Source organism: Pomacea canaliculata, linkage group LG3 (genome assembly GCF_003073045.1).
Source record: "Pomacea canaliculata isolate SZHN2017 linkage group LG3, ASM307304v1, whole genome shotgun sequence".
NCBI lineage: Eukaryota > Metazoa > Mollusca > Gastropoda > Architaenioglossa > Ampullariidae > Pomacea > Pomacea canaliculata.
The window spans coordinates 22,897,293-22,918,074 of NC_037592.1; the positions used below are offsets into that span (position 1 = coordinate 22,897,293).

Genomic DNA, 20,782 nt, shown 5'->3' on the forward strand with positions numbered 1-20,782 from the left:
AAGGGTTATTTTTTTTTTTAATTTGTTATTTTATTCAGGAAAAAATTGCTTTGTTTAAATCTAGATTGAAAGATTGTTTTCTATTAATGTATTTTTTGCATTCATACTCTAGTGTTTTATGCTCCATGTTCCATTGACTAAGAAGTCACTGAACAGTTTCTCATTAATGAAGCAGCATGTGGTAATGAGTGGAGATGTGTTCTGAAAGTTGTCATTCACCATGCAGGTAAACAAAACGCAAGAGGAAATTAACCAGGAGATTGCTAACAAGATTGCCTTGAACAAGCAGCTGCAAACAGCAGAGACCCACACTTCTCGCACCTCTCTGAATGCTACAATAACCAATTCCAATAATAAGATTGAGTCCCTGATGCTGCTGCAGCTGCAGTACTGTGCTGGGCTACAGCACTGCTTGGACCAAGAGGAAGAACAGCGTCAGCAAGCCCAAGCCAATGCTGTCGCAGATTTAGCAGTCTTACAGAACATCAGTATGTCACCACAAGCTAAAGAGTCTATAGCATCTCTCACTCCAGCTGAGTGTAAAGATGATATTCCTGCTGAAGATGGACAGGAAGCGGTTGACTTTGAAGAACAAACTGCTTCTGCTGTTGCTCAGGTGTTAAATAAGGTGATTCACTTTGATGATGACTCCTCTTTATCTGACGAAAACAATGAAGATGAAGAAGATACCTGGAGATGAAATGAAGTAACCCACCCAGTTAAATGATATTGTTTCCAGAATGGAAGATTTGCACAGTGTTTGAGTGCAATAAAGTCAGGGAAAACATTTTAAAGTTAAAAAGATTCTCAACAGTCACAACTCAATAATTTTTCCTTTTGATGAATTTGTGTCAATTGATTGTTGGTGACCTTTGAAATGTTAATATTTGCAAGCTTTAAAGAAATATCAGATTTGTTTTTGCTTTCAACATTCCATATTTAAAGCTTAACCATTACTTCTGTAGGATACGTTTTGCATAGTCATGCATATTTATTCTGGGGCATGGACATGTCATATAATAGATTTTTCAGGCTTACCAATCTACAATAAAATTTACATATTACAGTTGTAATGTATAGTGTGTTTACCATAATTTTTTTTCTTTTTTAACATTAAACAAGATAAGAAATCACAGAAGATTGATCCATATGGGTTTGGGGATGCCTGGGAAAGGTCTTGAATGTGTTTTTGAAGCTAAATATCTTTTTCATTTTTACTGTTGTTCACATATTTATAATATCATTTCATAGCCACAGTTTTTCAGAGAGGGGAATTAGTCCTCCCACTTTTGCTTCTTCATTAGAACTAAAGATTTAAACAATTTATAAAGTTGTCAGCAATGTTTGTCACATGATTGTTGAAAGGCTGATGAGAAATTTGTTAGATTGAGATTTACAATATTTTCAACCTTAGATAACCATTTCAAGTAACAGGTGATCGATTTTTAAGGCCACGTAAAGTATAAATATAGAAAGTAGAAAAAAACTTATCTATGATTTTTCTGAGCTGAAACTTTTTAACAAGGCTGCAGATATTCCTCAAACAACACTGAAATAGCAATGGCAGTAGTGTTTGATCAGTCAGTAAGAGACATATTGCATAGGTACTTGTGACATGATTAAACCGGACCGCTACGCATTGATATGAACAGTCTGAACTCATTATGTAGCCACCATCTGTCCAATACAAATGTTGGGTCAGTGGTGAAGGGGGCAACATAAAGCAGGGTATATGATCCATAATAGGTATAACTTTGGCAGAAATCCATTCTGTGGTAAGAAGCAGATAGGCAAGATGTCAAGTTAATGTATAAATTATATATATCATTTAGTGCTTTTGTAGCTTTTCGTTCAGCTGAGAGTTTTATCCTGTGTAAAACAATGCACTGAGCATGTCTTTCTAGGAATTTGCACACGAAAGTATACTCATTCTTGTTGTGGGTGTTGCTGCCTTTTCAGTGTGATTTTTATTTTTTGAAGTCTGTTCGATATTAATATTTGTTCTAAGAGCATTTTAGCAAACATTTCCTAAGTCAACTATGATGAATGCTACTCATGTATCCATTGTGATTGTTTATTGTCTTTATGTTAGTATGTGATCATTTCAATACTATTTGCCATAGATAATGCAACATTCCTTGTTTCTTTTTACATCTATCATCCATCTTTGTTGATCCATAATAATATACATTGGTCAAATTTGTACATACAATTTTAGATTTATTTATTTTTGGGTCTTAATTTTTTTGTACAGAGATTCCTATTTATTTTAGTTTAAAGCCCAGTAATAATTGGCACACATATTGAGATGCTACAAACATTTTAGTGGCACTCATGCATTCTGAAAATGTGGCACAACAGAGAGAGGAAGATGTACAAGTGAAGGAAAGGCACACTGCTTGCTTGAAACTCTTTAAGCACAAGCCTGCCATCAGCTGGTGCTGTGCAGCAGTGTATGTAAAGGCATTAACATAAGAATTAAGCAGTAACGAATCAGCAGGGACAGAATGTTACCCAAGCACTGCAACCTTCCAAATTCTCAGAAAGAATAAACATATCATCTTAAACCTTCTATTTCTAACATAAAGATATGCTGGGGTTTTTTCTATCTTCCCTAACCTCTCACTCTAACCCTGTGCTCCCACCCCCACCCATGGTCCCTTTTTGGTGTTCATCACTGTACAATACAAGGATGGGGATACATGTGTTCCTCCTTCATGAACTGATCACTGTGAAGAAAGCTCAGCTTGCACGCATAGTTCTTCTCCTTTTTTTATTGTTAGCCACTCATAGTTGCTAGATGTTAAGATAGCTGTAGTGAATGTAAAGCTGTTGATGGCCTTTTCAGTCCTTGGAGACAGGATTCTGTCATATTTTTGCTTCTGCTGAGTGCCTTTTAGCACACATAGGAATATTAAGCACAAAAAAAGGCTCTTTAAGGTTTACTGTAGAGGATTTTTATGTCCATGAGGAGTTTAACTTTTCTCCCTGTCTTGTTTGTAGGTGTATACCACACAATACCAGAAACTGCTAAACTGCTTATATTCTGTCAGACACATGTTAATGAATGCATGCATGGGTGCAGACAAATGTGCATGCATATCTACATTAATACATACATAGTTGTGTGATCTTTATTTTTTAAATACTTTTTACTTCCTTGACATAAATTTTACCTTATATTTACACAACTTGCAATTGTTCATTTGAAGGTTGATCTGTTGTGTTTGTTTTTTCTTGATTGCATTAATTTGTTTTTCTTGACCATGGTCTTTGTTTGGTTCATCTGATTTATTGTAAACACTATAAAGGATAAGCTTATGTAATATTTTATGACATCAGATGATTTTTTTCTTTTAGTTGTTTGTGTCTGTATATCTTCTTGTTTTAGGAAAGTCAAGGCAAACCGTTTGTTTCCCAGAAAAATGTAATCTAAAATTTTCTCATGTCAAAGTGACATAGACTTAAAAGTTCTTTTAAAAGAACTTAAGTTGAAAGTCAGATTTATTATATGCCAAGATAGAAATTTTGATGTTTTATTGGTATCTGGCTGTTAAAGGACAGCAAATGATGTACAGTTTAAAAACAATTGGGAGTACTTCTGAAGAAGTCATAAATTAAGTAATTAAGAATACACATTGGTAGAAACATGCTGACACTGATATTATGCCTCCATATAGAATCTGGGGCACATATAAAGGGTAAAAAAATTTGCTAACTACTTTTGTTACGTTTTTGGTTCTTTGACATAACAACTGATTGACTGTATTATATACTCAGGTCATAGTCTGTGTATGCAGGATGATTCTGGCGACCCAGACAGGATGATAATCCTGTCATATTGAAAGACAAGTCTACCTGTGTCTCTTTTAAAGATATTTTAAATTGCAGGTGGCCTGTCTGTGGCACTTTTTGTGAGCTACTAATAATTTTGACACATTAAATAGTGCTGTTACAGCAACATAGAAAACAGGATGCCCAATTCTATCTGAAAGTGATATTCTGCTCTCAGAAATATTGGCTTAACTTGAACACTGATATTATAGAATCTTTTATACAGACAGTAACTGTTTTTCAAAAATGATTGTAAAATTTTGTTCATTTAATAAAATTCATGCTGTCCTAGGAACTGCATCATGTTTACACAGAAATCATTATAAGAAACCATGAACAACACAAGGTCAGAGGCACATTCAGGAAAAGTTATCGCATGAGATCAACATTGATGAAGGTCACAGCTGCTGTATTTGTTCCTGTCACTGGTATATTTCATTGTATTTCCTTCTCCAAAAAATTACATGTACGATATTTACGTAACTACCATAAAGGCCTTATGAAATAAGCAGTCTTGCATGAATATTACTCAAGATGACTTTAGAAGTGTTTTGCAAGAATGTTGATGACAGTTACCAAACATTTTCAGCATTTAATCTGAAACTGCACTTTTTTTTCACAGTAAAATGTAGGGGTTTCTGTGGGCTTTCCTAGGAACAATAATAATTTCATTTGTAAAATACTTATCTAAAAATATAGGCACTGAAAACAAGAATTGTTTGTAGTTTGCACTGTGTATTTTATTTTGCTGCTTCTGTTATTTTGAAGTGGTAAAATAATCAGTTTTTATGTCAAGCAACTGTTCTTTAATTATTTTTCGCACAATTTTCATCTGTCTTTCCATAACTGAAGATTTAAAAGTTGGGTTTTTTAAAAAATTGTTAGTCACCATGTATCTCAAGAAAGAAATATTTAATATTACAAAGTTTATTTTAACTGCTGCACTTGAAGTTTATCCGTGTGTAACTGTGATAACCAGCATATACAATGTTAAGAGAATTATTGTGATTCTTTCACATTTAACCACAGTAACTGACCATGATTCCATATTCATTCCACTAGATAGGCATTAAGTGACCACTAAATTCTTCACCAACAAAAGAGGTATCAGAGAGAATTTCAATGCATGTAATCTTTGTACAGTGGAATGGCAATCAACAAATGATGTAGGTTTTCAACAATTTTTGTAATGTAAACACTGTTTTCAAATGTAAGGGTTTTTTGCATTTTTTGAAAATTTTATTTTTTTATGTTTTACTTTTTATAGGTATTTGATCAAATAACTGCTGATAGTTTTCTGTCTTCATATCTTATTATTATTTCTGTTTATATTTTTATCATTTATATATATGGATTTGGGTGTTGCTATAATGTATACCATAGTTGCTTTATTGCTGTTGCTATGGCCATGACAAACAGACTTTTTATGCCCAGCAAGCAGATTAGTATCTGAATCATCAGGAAAAATATATGTCAATAGAATGAGAGGGTTGAGCTTCACATTTCACATTCCATGCTATTGACATAGTGAACCACTCAATGTTTACTGCCCTATGGTTAAAAAGTTATTGTGCACACATACACACACAGAGACATTTATTTGTAGAGAAGACTTTGACTTTGTTTCTTCTTCATTTGTGTAGTTGATATGGTTAGTCTTCGAGGTTAGTTTTTCCCTTTTCTGTATATGTTGACTGTAAATTTGTTTGTTGTGCACTGTTATATTTTCTTAACATAGCTGGCCCATTTTACTTAATCATAGCAGCTTATAAATGTTAATTGTTCTTGTAATTTGCAATAGTACTTATGAATACTTTAACATTATTTAACATTTAGCATTACTCCTTACACCAATCAACTTATAATCACTTGACTAGTCTGCCTTCTTTTCTTTTTCTGCATATTTATGACACTCTCCATCCTTACTGATCCCTGATTCCTCTTTTGTGTTTGTCGTATATTACTTGACTGCATAGCTGTTTCTTCTTCCTTCCTTTTATTCTCTTCATGTCTCCTATTTGTCTCAAGTGCTGAGAGCATACTCCTTTGTGAACATGATTATGCACTATATAAATCACACATTTATTGTTATTAACAGGGGTTGGTACCAAGATATTGCTCATTCTGAGACTGAGTCTATAAAGTTTTGCAAGCTTTACTTTAAAATAACTTCTTGCAAGTTCTTGGTATTATAATATTTATTAACATTTGCTCTTAGGTAGTACAATGATATTTGGCTAGAATAAAGGAAGATTGTTTAAGATAGCTGGGGCAGAGTGCTCTCTTTTATGCTAAAGAACTATGAGTCTTTTGGAAATGACTATTAGGAGTTTGGCTATCGCATTTCTTGTAATTTTAAAAAATGTTTTTGGATACTGTCATTTTGCTTTCTTTAAATTTTTTTTCTATGTTCGTGCCTTGGAGTGACATCTTGATTGCCAGAAGGTTGTGTGGTCTGTCTGCATTTAGACTGCTTGATTTTTCTTGGGAAATCTTTACACTATCAATCAATTGTTTTCATTCTTTTCTCACTAGTGGCATGAATCTTGCAGAGATTTTTCAGACACTTATTTCTTTATCTCTTCAGCATGCTTAAGTAGGTACTTATAGACTTGCTATTTATAGTCCATATGCTAAAATAGCATGAAAGAAAGAAGATGGATCCACAAATTTAAAGTTGAGATATTATCTTTCCAGTTGGTGCAGTTTGTGGGATATGGAAAAAATATTTGCGAAAGACAATTGTCTGTTGTGTTTATTTTTCTGTGTAGTGCACATTGGATACTGCATCCAGCTTTTCACTGTGATGATGGTGTAAATGCTGCTGAAATTGCTAGCCATTAGTCTACAGTACCTATACCAAGCCTGCCTGTATGCTATGCTGTGTTATGCACAAATCCTGATAGAAAACTTGAAAAGGTAGTGAGCTGCTCTTCAGCAGCTATGTTGTTGACAGATTCCAGCTGACCTGCTGCCAGTATTGAAGGTTGCTGCTATTTTTGTAATGTAGTCTTTGTCTTTCCTAGAATATGTTGAAAAGGACAGAAAAAGAAATCAAAGGACGTGCAGATTCTGGCTGTGGAATGAAGTTAGACCCAATGCTGCCATTTGAGAACTATGTTGTTCACATTGTCATGTTTTGTCACTCAAATGACATTGAAGCAGATAGAGCACCTAGATCATAAACTAAAAGGTCAGTCATCTGAAAAATCTTTGAATTTACGTAGATTCCTTTGTTGTTGGAAATACTCTTCATATCACAGTTTGGAAAATACCTAGCAGACCTGCTGGTGTGCTTAGCTGTAATCTTTTCTTTCTCCAATGACAGTCTTCTTTTTGATGATCTTTAATATGACTGCTGTTGGGTGACCAAATTGTAATTGACTCAGCTGACCAAACAATATGCAGAGTAGAGAACATTTCATGGCAGACTAGCACACATTTAAATGTGGAATTAATAAATTCTTTATTTGCAATATGCAATCTGTGAAACAAACAAAAGACATGTAACCAGCATCACACAATCACACTAATGGTTATAGTTTGATATATTTAGGACAAGACACTAAACATTTTTTGAAGAATTTCTAAACTTATTTGGGGAAATAAAATCTTTCGACATATCGGTAGTTCTACTTAAGAAATTTGACTTTAGAATGATAAAGATGATATATCATGATGTACCTTGTCAGTTTATATGCATGTATGTATTGGGTATGTTTTTCACTTTTCTGTTTCCAGTTTGTAAACCACAAGATCCTTTCTTGCAGGTCCCCCATAATGTCCATATCATATTTGTAAAATACTGTTGTTAAATGAGTAACTTTGACAGTTAAAACTTATCATTTGTATTGGCACTACCCATTGTCTTGCTGATTTTGTCACCAGGCTGTTACTGACAACTGTTGTGTTTTTATTATTTGTATATAGCTGTAATAATACTACATATACATTACACTCAAAACAATTTTATCAATGTGGTACCATGACAAGAAAAAAGCAAACAAACAAAATAAACTCTAGTGGATTTCAAAATGTCTAATCAGTGATTATATTCTATAATTTGGTGAAATGTGAGTTCTTTGCTCTCATATGCCAAGAATCCACTTTTATTTCCATGTGAATGGAAAATAATAATAATAAAGGAATAGGAGATTATTTATGTTAAATGAAAAAGAATATTTAGACTCTGAAAGTGTGTGTGTATGTGCATTTAAAATTTTCACAACTTTATATGTATTCTCTCAAAAATTGGCCATGCACACGTCTTCCTCTGAAAAAGCTGCAAACTGGGTGTGAGTGTGCATTGTTTGGTAGTAAACCCGTTACATTGTTAAAAAAGAAAGAAAGAAAGAAAGGGGGCATTTTGACTTTATACATAGATTCAACTTGATGAGTGCAATGTAGTAAATCTGAATGTCTTCTTGAGCTTTCAGAAGTTTTAAAATTTGACAATTAATGTTCTAATTTAATTGTATTTCATGTTAACCACTTTTATAAAGTGTGCAAAGTCAACTGAAGCATATGTAAAGAGATACAAACAAGTTTTAAGCTAAAATTTTAAAGATAGTTCCTTCGTCAGGTGATTATATACTGTTTTATTGAGGGAGGGGTTGTATACACAAGAAAAACAAAGCACTTTCTGGAGATTTCGGCATATATCCACAGACCTTCAATAAGTAAAAAGGGAGACATTTAAAAAGGAATCTATTTTGTAGAACTTTGTGAAAACTAACATCTAGATGGACACATATTTTAAGGGGTGTTTTGTTGGAAACAAATGTACATCAACACAGTTGTTTATGATATCAATATATAATAAGCTGGATGTTTAATAACTATAAGTGATACATCAGTCATCAAATCCACTATAAATGATTAATACATAGTTTAGTCATCTATGATCAAACTAAGAAATATTTTTATCTTTGAATGATTTGCAATTCTGTCATGAAATATATGCATTTTGCTTATGTACATGTAATAACTATAATAAATCTGCCTCGTCCTCATTTTTGTTTTTATTTATATATTGTGCTTGTGATGTTTTACATCATTCCTAATTATGATTAATCTGTAAAAGTTGCCATTTGGTCACATGATCATTAAATAAAATCTGGGATTTCTTTTAAAGGCGTACACTACGCGTTTTGTTATTTGTGTGTGTGATCAGCGCATACCAGAGATAGGTATCTTGGCAACACTGAATGCCTATGTAAAACAGTCTTTAAATTATTGTTCTTATAACTCATTCTTTCCCTTAGAACAAATAATTAGTTATTCTATAATTTGATCAGTTATTAAAATCCAAAAATAAGGAAAAGGTACACCTTTATGCATATACTTGTGGGGTCAATTTGCACCAGGATATGTCAGGCTCTTTTGGTCTTCGTTCTGAGGAGAGTGGAGCATGGAGTTGCACTTGTGGAGTTAATGAACTGCCTTTAATAAACCTAGTGATAGGGCTATTTTCGGTTAAAATGTTTCAGACTGACGTCACATTGTCTGCATAGCTCTGCCTACTGATACGCCATTTTTGTAAGAGCCGTCGACTGCTACAAATATAATTAAACATGCAAGTTTGTTTTTTTTTATACTCATTATTTATTTAAGAAACTAACAAAACGGACACTTCTTATCACGGATGCATATCGAAGTCTATTCTCGTGGCCTTACGCAAGCATACGATCGACATGGTTTCTGCAGATTTGCACTTCGAATTTTTTTTTTTTTTTTTAATGATAGAACTTTTTATAGTAATAATACATTCTTCGTACACATTATGAAAACAATTGAATCGATCACGAAAAGCAAGAAACACGCCAATAAACAGTATGGACAAGCGCGCGCGCCAATTTTCACTCAGACTTTTATAATTATTATCTCACAGACGGAAGTCCGTGGCTACGTTGTTTTGTAGTATGACTATGACGTCATTTGTTTTGTTTTTAAAATGATGGTCAGGCACACACAACTTAGCACATTTGCATAATATTGTGCAAAGTTCATTTCGTTTCATAAATTTTTATACTTTTTCAATCCTAAACTCAGACGGGCATTTTTCAATTTGCTATTTGCGGGGGTTTGTTTTGGAATGGGTAGGGGATATTTATAATCTCGACAGTAGCCCCCACCACATAAAATTAATTACAGGGAATTTTTTCTAATTAACATTTCATATCAGTTTTGAATTTTAAACATAAAAGCAATAACTTTATTTTTTAGCATCTAGATTCAACTGTAGTCGAAATCAAAGAAGAATCACTGGTCACGAGGCTTAGAAAGAGTTCGTCTGCTGTTTAGTGGTGTAGAAAATGGAAGAGGAAACGGAGGCGAGCAACGACGATACAGCACAAATCGCTGTAACTCATTCAGATGTAGAGAATACCACAAACTCTTCACCAACGTTTTCAAAAAATCCTACAGTAAACATCAATGCACCAGCTGATTCATGTGGAACTGATACAAATACAAAGCACAAATTTCTGGTATGGTACCTCGGTTCGGCTACGATGCACCGCCTCTATACCCACAGCGTCCAGCCTTGGGTTATGGCTGAGGTCAAGCGAAGACGGGATGGAATTAAAGAGGTACTCTGACTCTCACAGTCTTGGCTTAGCATTCATATTTCACCTTCCCCCGTTTTCAGAACTGAGGTACTGTCATTGCAGTTCTCTTATTGTTCATCATTTGCTCGATCCTCATCGTAAATTGCAGCATAACTCATCAGTGTGATTGAAACAAAACAAACACACGATATTGAGGGAATATTTTAACATTACTCACCGGATAAGTAGTGTACATAAGTGACATGCATTGTATCAAATTTCAAATTAAATTACTTAGAATGTCTTAGAGTCAAATTGTAGAAGCTTGTTGGCTCAAGGATGATGAAGAGCAGCAATAAAAAATAGAAACATCAAATATTGAATTACATTATGACGTATCAGATTAATTTTGAAACTTATTAGATTAACTATCAGTAAAAAGTCGATAAGACCTTGTAAAGATGCATAAGCATTTGTGATGCCATCACTTTTGTAGGTTTGTTCCTGGGATAATTGCAGGAGCTAATAAAGCATTGATTATAGTGTAGTTTTTTTTTTTGTCTCCTGGAGCAATATTTGCTTATTATAGTGCAAAGGAGGAGAAAATTTTAAGATAAATTTGAAGCGTAGTTAACAGAGATTGAACTTGTCAGGTGTCTCTGGAAGTCAGGTCGGATGGAATGCTTCGGGCACTGGAACGAAGTCCATCAGGCCAAGAAACTGGTGAAGTCATTTTGGAGCACAACATTCAAGGATTGTCTCGATTTGCTCGCCTTCATCAGGACCCAAGGTGTTTTGGTTATCTGACAAAGTCTCAATCAAATTTAGACTTTACCTGCCATGTGTACCTAGCCACCACTGAAAGAACAGTAAGCTTTTACAATTTTTATCATTTTTAATTTTGAGTAAATGTTTGCTTATGTTAAAGTCAGTTTTCTTTCTAACAGGAGTTTTTTCCATCACCCATTTTATTCCTAAATTGTATAAGCCACAATATGACAATAACAACATAAATTATTATTGTATGCCAAATTGTAGGGTTTGGGTGATCAAGTTTATGTGATTTTGCATTCAGGCATTTTGGATATTGCACATTTGCAGAAAACTGAAAAAGAAAAAAAATATATAAATTTTGGCATTAATTCTGACCATTAATTGGGCTTACTGCTGCAAATCAGGCCACTCCAAGTGATGGGTTGGGGTTAACTGTTTTGGCATAAAACCGCATTTCTGATTGAGTAATACTCAGGGTTAATGATGCCTAGGAGATTCAGAAGACAAATAAAACCATGCTCATATAGCCTTCCACTCTCACTTTCTAAATAACCACTAGCTTTCACTTACAAAATGTTTAAAGTTGCTGTTCTTTTCTTGTAAAAAAAAAAAAAATGTATACACCAGATATTAAATTCTCTTATAGATTGACCATCATGCCCATATTAAACTTTATGAATAAATTATATATAATAATCATGTAATAATACAGAAAGAGTAATGAGTAAACCTACTGTTTTGATTTTGCATCTTCTTTGTTTTATTATAGTTATTCAGTATTTAGATTGATTTATAGCAGCAGATGTAAGATCTGGTAATAAAAAAAGGCAGCTGTAATTTGATGACTATTTCAGTTGTACCTGTTTTAAAAGAGAGAGACCTCTTTATTTAATAGCAGGTTATATAAAACTTTGTAAAACTTGTAAAAATAAAACTTTTGCAAAAGTTGTATGTAAAACTTTGCAGAAGACTGATAAGTGCAGACATAAATTTTAAAGAATGATGACCTTTCCTTTTCAGAAGTTACTCTAATTTAGGATCATTAACTTTTTTCCAAACTGATTGATTTATGCACTCCTTACTTTCATTTCACATTGAAAATTCAGGAAATTGGTATATTTCAGTTATTCACTTTGTTTCTTAAATTCAATGATTGAAACACTGCATTAGGAACCTGTATCATAGTCTGAGCACAGCGAGGAAACGTTGAGTAAAGACTGAGATGACAGAAAATATCTTTCCTGTCAAATGGTGCCCTTCACATTACACATTAAGGTCTTCTTGGGTTTTTCACCCCCAATAAAGAAGACAAAATTGGCAACCTGAATGTTAATAGTACTAGTAAATAGTTTGTATGAAACTCAAAATTTTTAGCAACTTAGAACGGTAGAGTGTCATTTAATTTCACTTGCCATTTCGGTGGCATTTTCCTTGAGGAGTATTTGTACAATGCCAGCTGTCATTATGACACTTCTATTTTGTGATCTAGAGACATGCTTACCTTCTTTGTTGGGGACAGCTCATATTAACTTACCTCAAGGTATAGAGCTAAAAATATCTGGGCATATTATAGCTTGGTGGAATGACACCCTAATGGAAACATTTCTGCGCATTATTATTTGCTGTTTAAATAAACCTGATACTACTGTTTGTTAATGAGTGGTTTAAGATTGATGTGGAGAGGCGAGACATATCTGGTAAATTCATATTTGGTGTAATGCATGATGTGATAATTTAAACACTGATGATGAGAAAGTGGCAAATAGAAAAAGTGGCTGAGTAACATCAAGCAGTGGACAGGCCGCCAGTTTGAAAGAAGCGCGGAATAGGCCTTGATGCCATACATGCACCACTATTGTTGAACTCATCGTGCCCACCCAACCACTTGATCGTCACAGTTAAGGGACAAAGAGAGAGAGATTAGAAAGTGTGTGGAATACCAGCACACTTCTGCTTACCATATTGACATGCATTTAGTAGTGACCAGGCGTATGTAACATTGTATACACACTTACATAACTTCACAAGAGAATGAGAGGAAAGATTTTTTTGTCAGTTTTTGGGCTTTTCTTTGGTTACAGAGTAGCGAACAAAAAGCGTACATTAGAAACCGACTTTTGTGTCTTGCATTCTAGTTAAAACTATAAAATATAACTACAAAATATAGATTTGTGAATGTAAACTAAACTTGGATTTAACAGTTTCACCTAAGCACAAGACATGCGACACCCCATTGTGCAATGCACGTGTTGCATAGCCAAGACAAATTCGTTGATTAATGCCTGAACGAATCTCGATCATTTATTTTGTTAACTGTCTAACGCACGTGTTCTCGCTTGCATCCCCTGTGCGCGTTTCGCTCGTAACACGTACTGTAACAGTGAACGCCCAACGGGAAGATCGCAAAATGAAAAACAAACGTGCAGCAGACCCTGTTTGTGGCCGCCCACCTTTCACATCTCGTGATAGGTACCCCCCTCTGAGGGTAGTGAAGAAATCGATCATAACTGAGAGAAAGCTGCCACGCGCTCAGAACCCAGAGTTGCCGAGGGCGTGCAAGGTATAGGTGGATCGCCTACGGCGAACGCTGGCCTGGGAGAGCATCGAGAACTGGGGTTAAGCTCATTAACTTTTCTCTTTTTAGATTCAGAAGACGGCGAAGGCATTATTGCTTCTTCATTTTCATCAGCTTAACATTCTACGTTAGCATGATAAAACAAGGTTTCTGAAATGGCGGCGTTGTATTCTGTCAAAGAGTGCGCACGCATGTCGTTGGTTTGAAGGTCGTTGACTTCGTTTGCCTCCAAAAAGTGAGCGTTCAGTATATCGGACAACGCAGTTAAAATGTGCACTTCTTGGGGTTCCCATTGTAACAAAAGATATTTACATCTACCTTATATTTGAATCAATCCTAGCAAGTGCGTATGTTGTACAGGTTTCAAAGCTCCCACTATAGCGTCTTTGGCGATGGCACAGCATTTTGAACAGAGTGGAGTTGAGCAGACTGAACAGAGGGGCGTGTGCTCTTAATGAATCAGAGTATCATTATATTTATCGTTTTAAGCTTATCGCCTTTTATTCCTCGCGCACGCCCTATAGAAACACAGTTCTAGAAATTTTCACACACATAGATTTACAAAATTGTAGCATATCGTGATCTCGAATGAAATGCAAAAGACGCAGGCCTGTAATGCACATGTCTGTGAAAACGTTTCGAGGTTGTGATGAACTTTTCGCTTAGGATCTCAGTCACGCGATCACTGTGTTCGCCCCAATGAATCGTCTGTGACATTTTCAGGCAGATAGGCAATGTTCTCCGCCCCCTAAAATCCTTTCCCACCGCCCCCGCCCCTATTCCTAGTATTGATCAGGCCAAAATAGCCAAGCGAAGGGTCTGTGCATATAAGTACAGATGTAGTATATATAGTCTATGCTATCCATGAGCAAGAAATGATCTGGAACAGAAATTACATTTGGCTGAAAGTCGACGTGTTTCTGATTTCGCAGCGAGTTTTTATTGTATGCAGCTCATGGCGCAGGGGTGTAGAAACTACATGTTCCTTTTCCAGCTTTCCCATTGAGGCATGACATACGTACCGTGGTCAGGTTTATTTGGCATTCTTCATTAAACCGATTGATAGGAATAGGACAAACTGTGTTGTTACATCTAGCCCCCCCCCCCCGCCCGAGAGAGAGAATTAATATAAAATTGGAACACTTCATCATCATACCCGGTATTCTATTACTGTACCATGAGACTGGTGCCAATATGGGACTTTTGGCTAGGACATGTAGTACCGTTATATTCAGAAAGTCTCAGCCCTAATCGTGGTGTTTGACAAGGACAACGAGGAGAGAGGGGTTCTGTAAAATCAGATTTTGTGGACAGCTTGGCCTTGTGCAGCCATATAAAATGACGCATGTGTGAATACATTATTCGAGTTTTTTCTTCAATGCCTTGTGTAGATTTTGAAATGTGTCAGTTTTCTTGTTTCTTTTCTCCATTCTTGTGCCTATGAGGTGTGTGTGTGTGGGGGGGGGGGGGGCATGAAGATTGAAAATCAAAAATCATTTCCCAAATTAGATCGAAATCAATGCACATTAAGGAGTGGAAAAGATAAGAAAAGATAATGACACTGATAAAAACTTGTTTGACTACATATATTTAAAAAAAACTTCCATTATAGTCAGTGGTCCTTTCAGTTGATGTCTGCCAGAATTTTATTGTTTTGTCGGTTTTTTTTAAAGGATACAAAAGGCTATTGCTACATTACCAACATTTAGACTTGCCTTATCTTGAGATAATTTTCAGTAATTTTGCCTCAGTGGTTTGTTAGCAGTACATTAGTAGTGCCACTTGATTTTATCAATATCCAGCCACAGGTGTAACATGAAACCAAACCCTTGAAAAGAACCTTGGGCACACTGTCTCGGAAACACTGCAGTGGGCTGTAGAGATAGCTTTAAGATGGAAGGGAGTGTGCTGGGGAGAGAGTGAGGAGGGATGTGGATGAGGACAATGGGAGAATATTTGTTGTAAGGCATGGAGAGAGGTAAACTTTATGATACATTACCATTCAGCCCTCCCCCACCCTTCTCCTCCTCTTCCCACTCACTCTCCTAGCAGCACTTGTCCTGAGTATAAAAGCTGTAAAAACTTTTGCAATAAAGGTGAGCCTCAATCTTATATTTACTTTGCCCCTAAAGATTCAGAAACCATAGGCAGTGGTGGCACATCTGAGGTCTTCACAGGTAACATTTATGAAATTCTTGACACTTATTTTATGAACATTTATTTTATGCACATAGCCTTAGAAAAGCTGCCAGGGGCTTGGTACACTTCCATATCATGCATGGCTAGCCATTGCTTTGCGAGAATGAAGAAATAGTAACTTTATTCATAACATCAGCAGGTATTTTAGGATGCTAACACATATTCATAATTCATGTCACTGTAATTTTTCTTGAGGAGGAAATCACCATTTGTGTTTGTTTTCCTACATTTGGTCATTGAGCTTTAGCTACAGAAAATCTGCAGGAAACTCTGGAGTAGTGCTGATAGTGACTGTTTTGTGAAAATGCAGCCAGTGTTTTGTGCTGGGGGCCAGCATGGCATGTTATTCATTGAGGTACTTGCATTGAATATCTTTAGATAATATCATTGCTTGTTAGACGAGTTTCAAATACTACTAGTGTTAATTACTTATATATGCATTTGATTGAATGCTGATTTGCATGTGATGGTAGAGTCCGATGTTACAGTTTCATCACGATTTATAGTACATTAGAAAATTGTAGTAAGATCATTGTATTAAAAAGCTTTTTTTGGATGAGTACTCTGTTTTGTTCATCTCTTCACTGTACATTAAAGATATATTTTTCTTCCTCTCTTTTACTCCCTGCCTCTCACTCACTGGTTCTCTCTCTCTTGTATGCTGTGATATTGTTTTATTTGTACAGTGATGGTTTCTTTATGCATTTTAAATGTTCAGATGGGACCATGATTAAATTAAATCAAGCATTTGAGATTATGTCTTTGTTTTTCCTTCTTGTCTGACTGTCTTTCTTTTCAATCATTCACTTCACAAAACCCATTTTATAATTTTATTGGCTTCTGGAACATCATAGAAGAGCTCAGTTAAAGGTCTGACTAAAGGTTGTAAAATAAAATAGTTTTACTTTCAAAAAAATGTCATTCTATTTGGTGTGATTGGGAATAAGGCCTTAGTCTGATTGTTCTAGTTCACTTTTATAGGAGCTGGTGAAGCATTTACCATCAGACTAAAGGTGCAGTATCATTAGCTGGATTTTTGTTAAAACTGATTAGGATTTAGCTTTAATATTACAGTGATGTTAAATATTTATGCCTTAGTGACATTATCATGGAAAGGATTTTTTAATTCTGGATGTTGTGGATTGGAAAAGATCATTTATAATTATGGGAATATGTGTGTGAACGAGAGAGAAAGCAGGAGGGAAAGGAGTAATAAGAGAATTAAGTGTGACTTTTAGTTTTGCATACTTAAAGGACTAGCAGGGTGCAATTTTTTTTTAATACTTAGGTAAAGCTTATTGCTAGATACTACTTTCCCCAGTCATTAATGTGCATTCTAGTAGTCTTTTAAATGCTATTGCTTTTAGACATTGATTACCTAAATGAGCTCATTATGCCCACACACTCCCACACATTCACACTGTATACCTAGAAACCCATTTCTGATGTTAAGCTACTGCATATGAATAAATGCATAGCCAAGCAAACTAATATTCTTAAATTGCAGGCTAATTTACCATTTAGATACTAGTTGCAGAATAATAACATGTACTTCACTACCACTAGCATCACAACTATCAACCCAAAGTGAATGTATCAAATTACTGTACTTGATTAAATGAAATGGTAAAGCTTATTAGAACATGATCTAATCTGTTGTTGCATAATTATAGCCTTCTGAGATATATAATAAGCTCAGGAAGAAAATAATTTACCACGAAATAAATTTTAGTCATCTTTTGTGAATATTTGTTGGCAAACACATCTTATTTCTCCTATTGCAATAATATTTTTTATTTTAGTTATATTCATTAACTTCACAACATTAATTTACTCACTACAGCCTGTAGTGTCAGAGAGGGCACTTCCATTGTCATTTTGTAAGGTTTTAATTACAATTACATTACATTTTAATTACCTTTGTGGTAGCTTTTGTTTGTGAATTTGTTGTAGTGGCATCCAATGGTACCTAGATAAATAATCAAGAATGGTCTTTTCCAGTGTATTCATTTGTTGCTTTAGCAGAAATCCATGACACTTTCTTGGGTTTTCAGTCATTATCTAGAGACATCCATTATGTTTCCGTTTCATACAGATTCATGAAATATTTGCCTGCATCCAAAAATCAACCAAAGACCAAGTATCAGCACCTGCTGGCAACATGGGAGAAGGCACAGATTCTTCAGATAGCATCAAAGCCACTTACGAGGTGAAATATCTAGGACGTACCAAAGTCACCCGCAAAAAATTGACTTCTGATGCTATGGATACATTGGCAGAACGGCTGATGGCTTATGAAGAGAGCCAGCTGATGAAGAAGCTAGAGGAGCAGGAAAGAAGACAGAGACATTCAAGTGGTGCTAGTATCCAGGTCAGTGTAACTTTTTTTTTCCCTTTTTTTGCCTACATGTTTGGCAACAGTGTTTATGAAAAATATGTCATTTTTCACTTCAAAATACTCAGGTGGTCAAATTAGAGCGAATACAAACATTATTAAAGTGTTTATTTTTTATTATTATTATTATTATTGTTTATTCCTGCCATTAGCTGTGCTCTAAATGCTATTCTTATAGGCTTGGTAGTTATCTACTGGTGTTTCTTCTAGACTTCAAATATTTCCTCTCATATACTCTCTGCAAGCCTCAGGAGACTCTTTTAAACTATAAGAAGAGCAGTATTACAGTAACTTTTGTGGACTTTGTAATCTAGTCAAAATACTGGTCTTCCACTCCCAGAAATTTGAGTTCCATTCTAGTCAAGGGAGAAGATTTTTTTGTCCACATCATCCATGCTGTTTAGAGGTACTGAAAGTGACAAAAAAGGGCTGTTGGAGCAGAGTGTGCAATATTTCATATTTCCTTAATGAGAAACATACTCTTTCAGACACCATTTCATACATTGAAAGAGCCATCTCCCTTGTATCATGTGGTGGGCTATTGTTACTTGTGATTAATATTCCATGAGTGAATGAGTAAAAATGAGTAAACATATGTCGATAAACACCTAGTGCTGTTTCTATGGGTACATCAGTATATATAAACCATAAGATTATGAAATCGTTTCACCATTCTGCTTCAGAGCTTGCCAGCATCACTGGATGAAGTAGTTAGCATCACTGAGAATAATCTGGGTGCTCAGCTTGACCGTCTGCGACGTGGAGCCAATGCCGCCAGTTCCCATGCAACCAGTTTCCAGTATGACAGTCCTGACAGTAGTGCTGATGATGTGGCCAGTGGTGGTGACACAAGCTCCTCAGAAAATGTTCTGGATGACAGTACATCCCATCACCACTACCACCATCAAGATCATAAAAGACACCACCACCAGGATCATCATAGTCGTCACCATGGATTTACACATCACAGTGTGCCAGCACATGTTGAGGTTAAAAAAAAGGTTTTTTGCTTTTGGGGGTGATAGTGGTGGTAAAAGTTTAAAATAGTTTTGAAGGCAAATTTGTTCAGAACTTGGTAAAGAGTTGGTATCAAACAAATTTAGGAAAAATAGTGGAAAGTGGAACTGAATCTTAATGTATTTCTAGAAGAGGGAAAGATATTTTATCGTATGACACGTCAACAGTTAAAACTTATTCGGGATACTTCAGAGAATGCAGCTGCTATTAATCAATTTTAGGTCTCTGGAGATGTCTCAAACTGGTGTTAATGTCATATTATGATGTTTTAAGGTCTTTCCTTTTATAAACACATCTTATTTCAAAGAAACTTATCAGGCATTGCTTTGTTCAACTTACTGTAGACAGCACATTGCATTGTATCTGGTTGTTAGAATTGTTTCTAAATTATTCACAGGTACTCATTATCTTTTTTCTATCGAAAGATGTTTCAGAATCACATCACATTGTTTTCCAGTTGCAATGCTTCTTTGTAGCACATAGTAATAAAGTTATACACACACATGTGTACATACACATGTAGATATAAATGTGTGTGGGAAGATTGTCTCTTTAGGGTTTAATTATATCTCTTTTTAACATGTTTTCAGAGACATGCCAGTGCCCCAAAGATGACCATACGATTTGAAAGTGTAGATGGTGTTGGAAATGAGGGTAGTCCAGAGGAGGTTTTTAATGATCCTAGCAGTGCAAGTAAAGGTAGCCGGGCCATGCTGCTTCAGATCAGCCAGCAAGACATCTGCCTCATTAGCCTGGACCAGAAACTGCTTATACTGGAACGCATGTTCAAGGATATTGCTTCAGTTTCACAGGTAAATCTGCATAGATGATTATCCTAGCAACTTATGTTAGGGTGTTAACTGGTGTTCAAGGCTTTAGTAAGAAGTATAATAACATTTTTCTTTCCCTTTTTTTTTACTCTTTAAATTTTCTTGTGGGCTTTTCAAGTTGTTTTTGTTCCAAAGCACGATATGAAACCTAATCAAATTGTAATAATGGTGGCATTGATGGTGTTGGCAAAGATATGATTATAGCTATTAGCTAGGCCCCTCTCCTCAATAGAGTGAAGATTGGCTGTCGTGGGTTCTCATCTTGGGCATGCGGTTCTTTCTCTTCATGTGACATCTGTTTCCAGGGCTGGTTGCCTTGCCATGATATAGCCTTAATTGCTGGCTTGGCATAAAACACCAATTCCCTCCCCCCCACCCCCACCACACTCATACACACACTTCTCAAATACAAGACAGAGGGAAGTGTGGGATTTTCTAGTATCAGCTGTCAGATCATAAGACCAAGTGCAGCAAAGTTAAATCTTAGAATTCTAGAAGGCTAATGTCTTCCTCTTAGTTCTCTAATTAGCAACAGGCATCGTATTTCTTTCCAGTCCCCCACTTCTCATCTTCACTCTTGTCCACCAGGTTGTCATTTATTTTCACACTG

The 20,782-nt window shown here is 35.4% G+C and overlaps 2 protein-coding genes across 7 annotated transcripts in view; both read left to right on the forward strand.

Annotated features, from left to right (window-relative positions):
* Positions 1-8,973, forward strand: part of LOC112560355 (PDZ domain-containing protein 8-like) — a 35,584-nt gene extending 26,611 nt beyond the window's left edge. For both annotated transcript variants that reach the window (XM_025232171.1, XM_025232170.1), the window contains one exon: positions 227-8,973. In XM_025232171.1, coding sequence (XP_025087956.1) covers positions 227-700 — 474 coding nt within the window. In that variant the 3' untranslated portion in view covers positions 701-8,973. The remainder of the gene's footprint in view (positions 1-226) is intronic.
* A 1,081-nt stretch (positions 8,974-10,054) lies between these two features.
* LOC112560353 (TBC1 domain family member 4-like) overlaps positions 10,055-20,782 on the forward strand; it is a 30,414-nt gene continuing 19,686 nt past the window's right edge. For 2 of the 5 annotated variants that reach the window (XM_025232165.1, XM_025232167.1), the window contains exons 1-5: positions 10,055-10,424; positions 11,036-11,251; positions 18,026-18,301; positions 19,009-19,314; positions 19,933-20,154. In XM_025232165.1, coding sequence (XP_025087950.1) covers positions 10,149-10,424; positions 11,036-11,251; positions 18,026-18,301; positions 19,009-19,314; positions 19,933-20,154 — 1,296 coding nt within the window. In that variant the 5' untranslated portion in view covers positions 10,055-10,148. Of the gene's footprint in view, positions 10,491-11,035; positions 11,252-15,863; positions 15,909-18,025; positions 18,302-19,008; positions 19,315-19,932; positions 20,155-20,782 lie in introns of those variants that run through there. The other 3 variants (XM_025232166.1, XM_025232168.1, XM_025232169.1) reach the window with 3 other exon arrangements.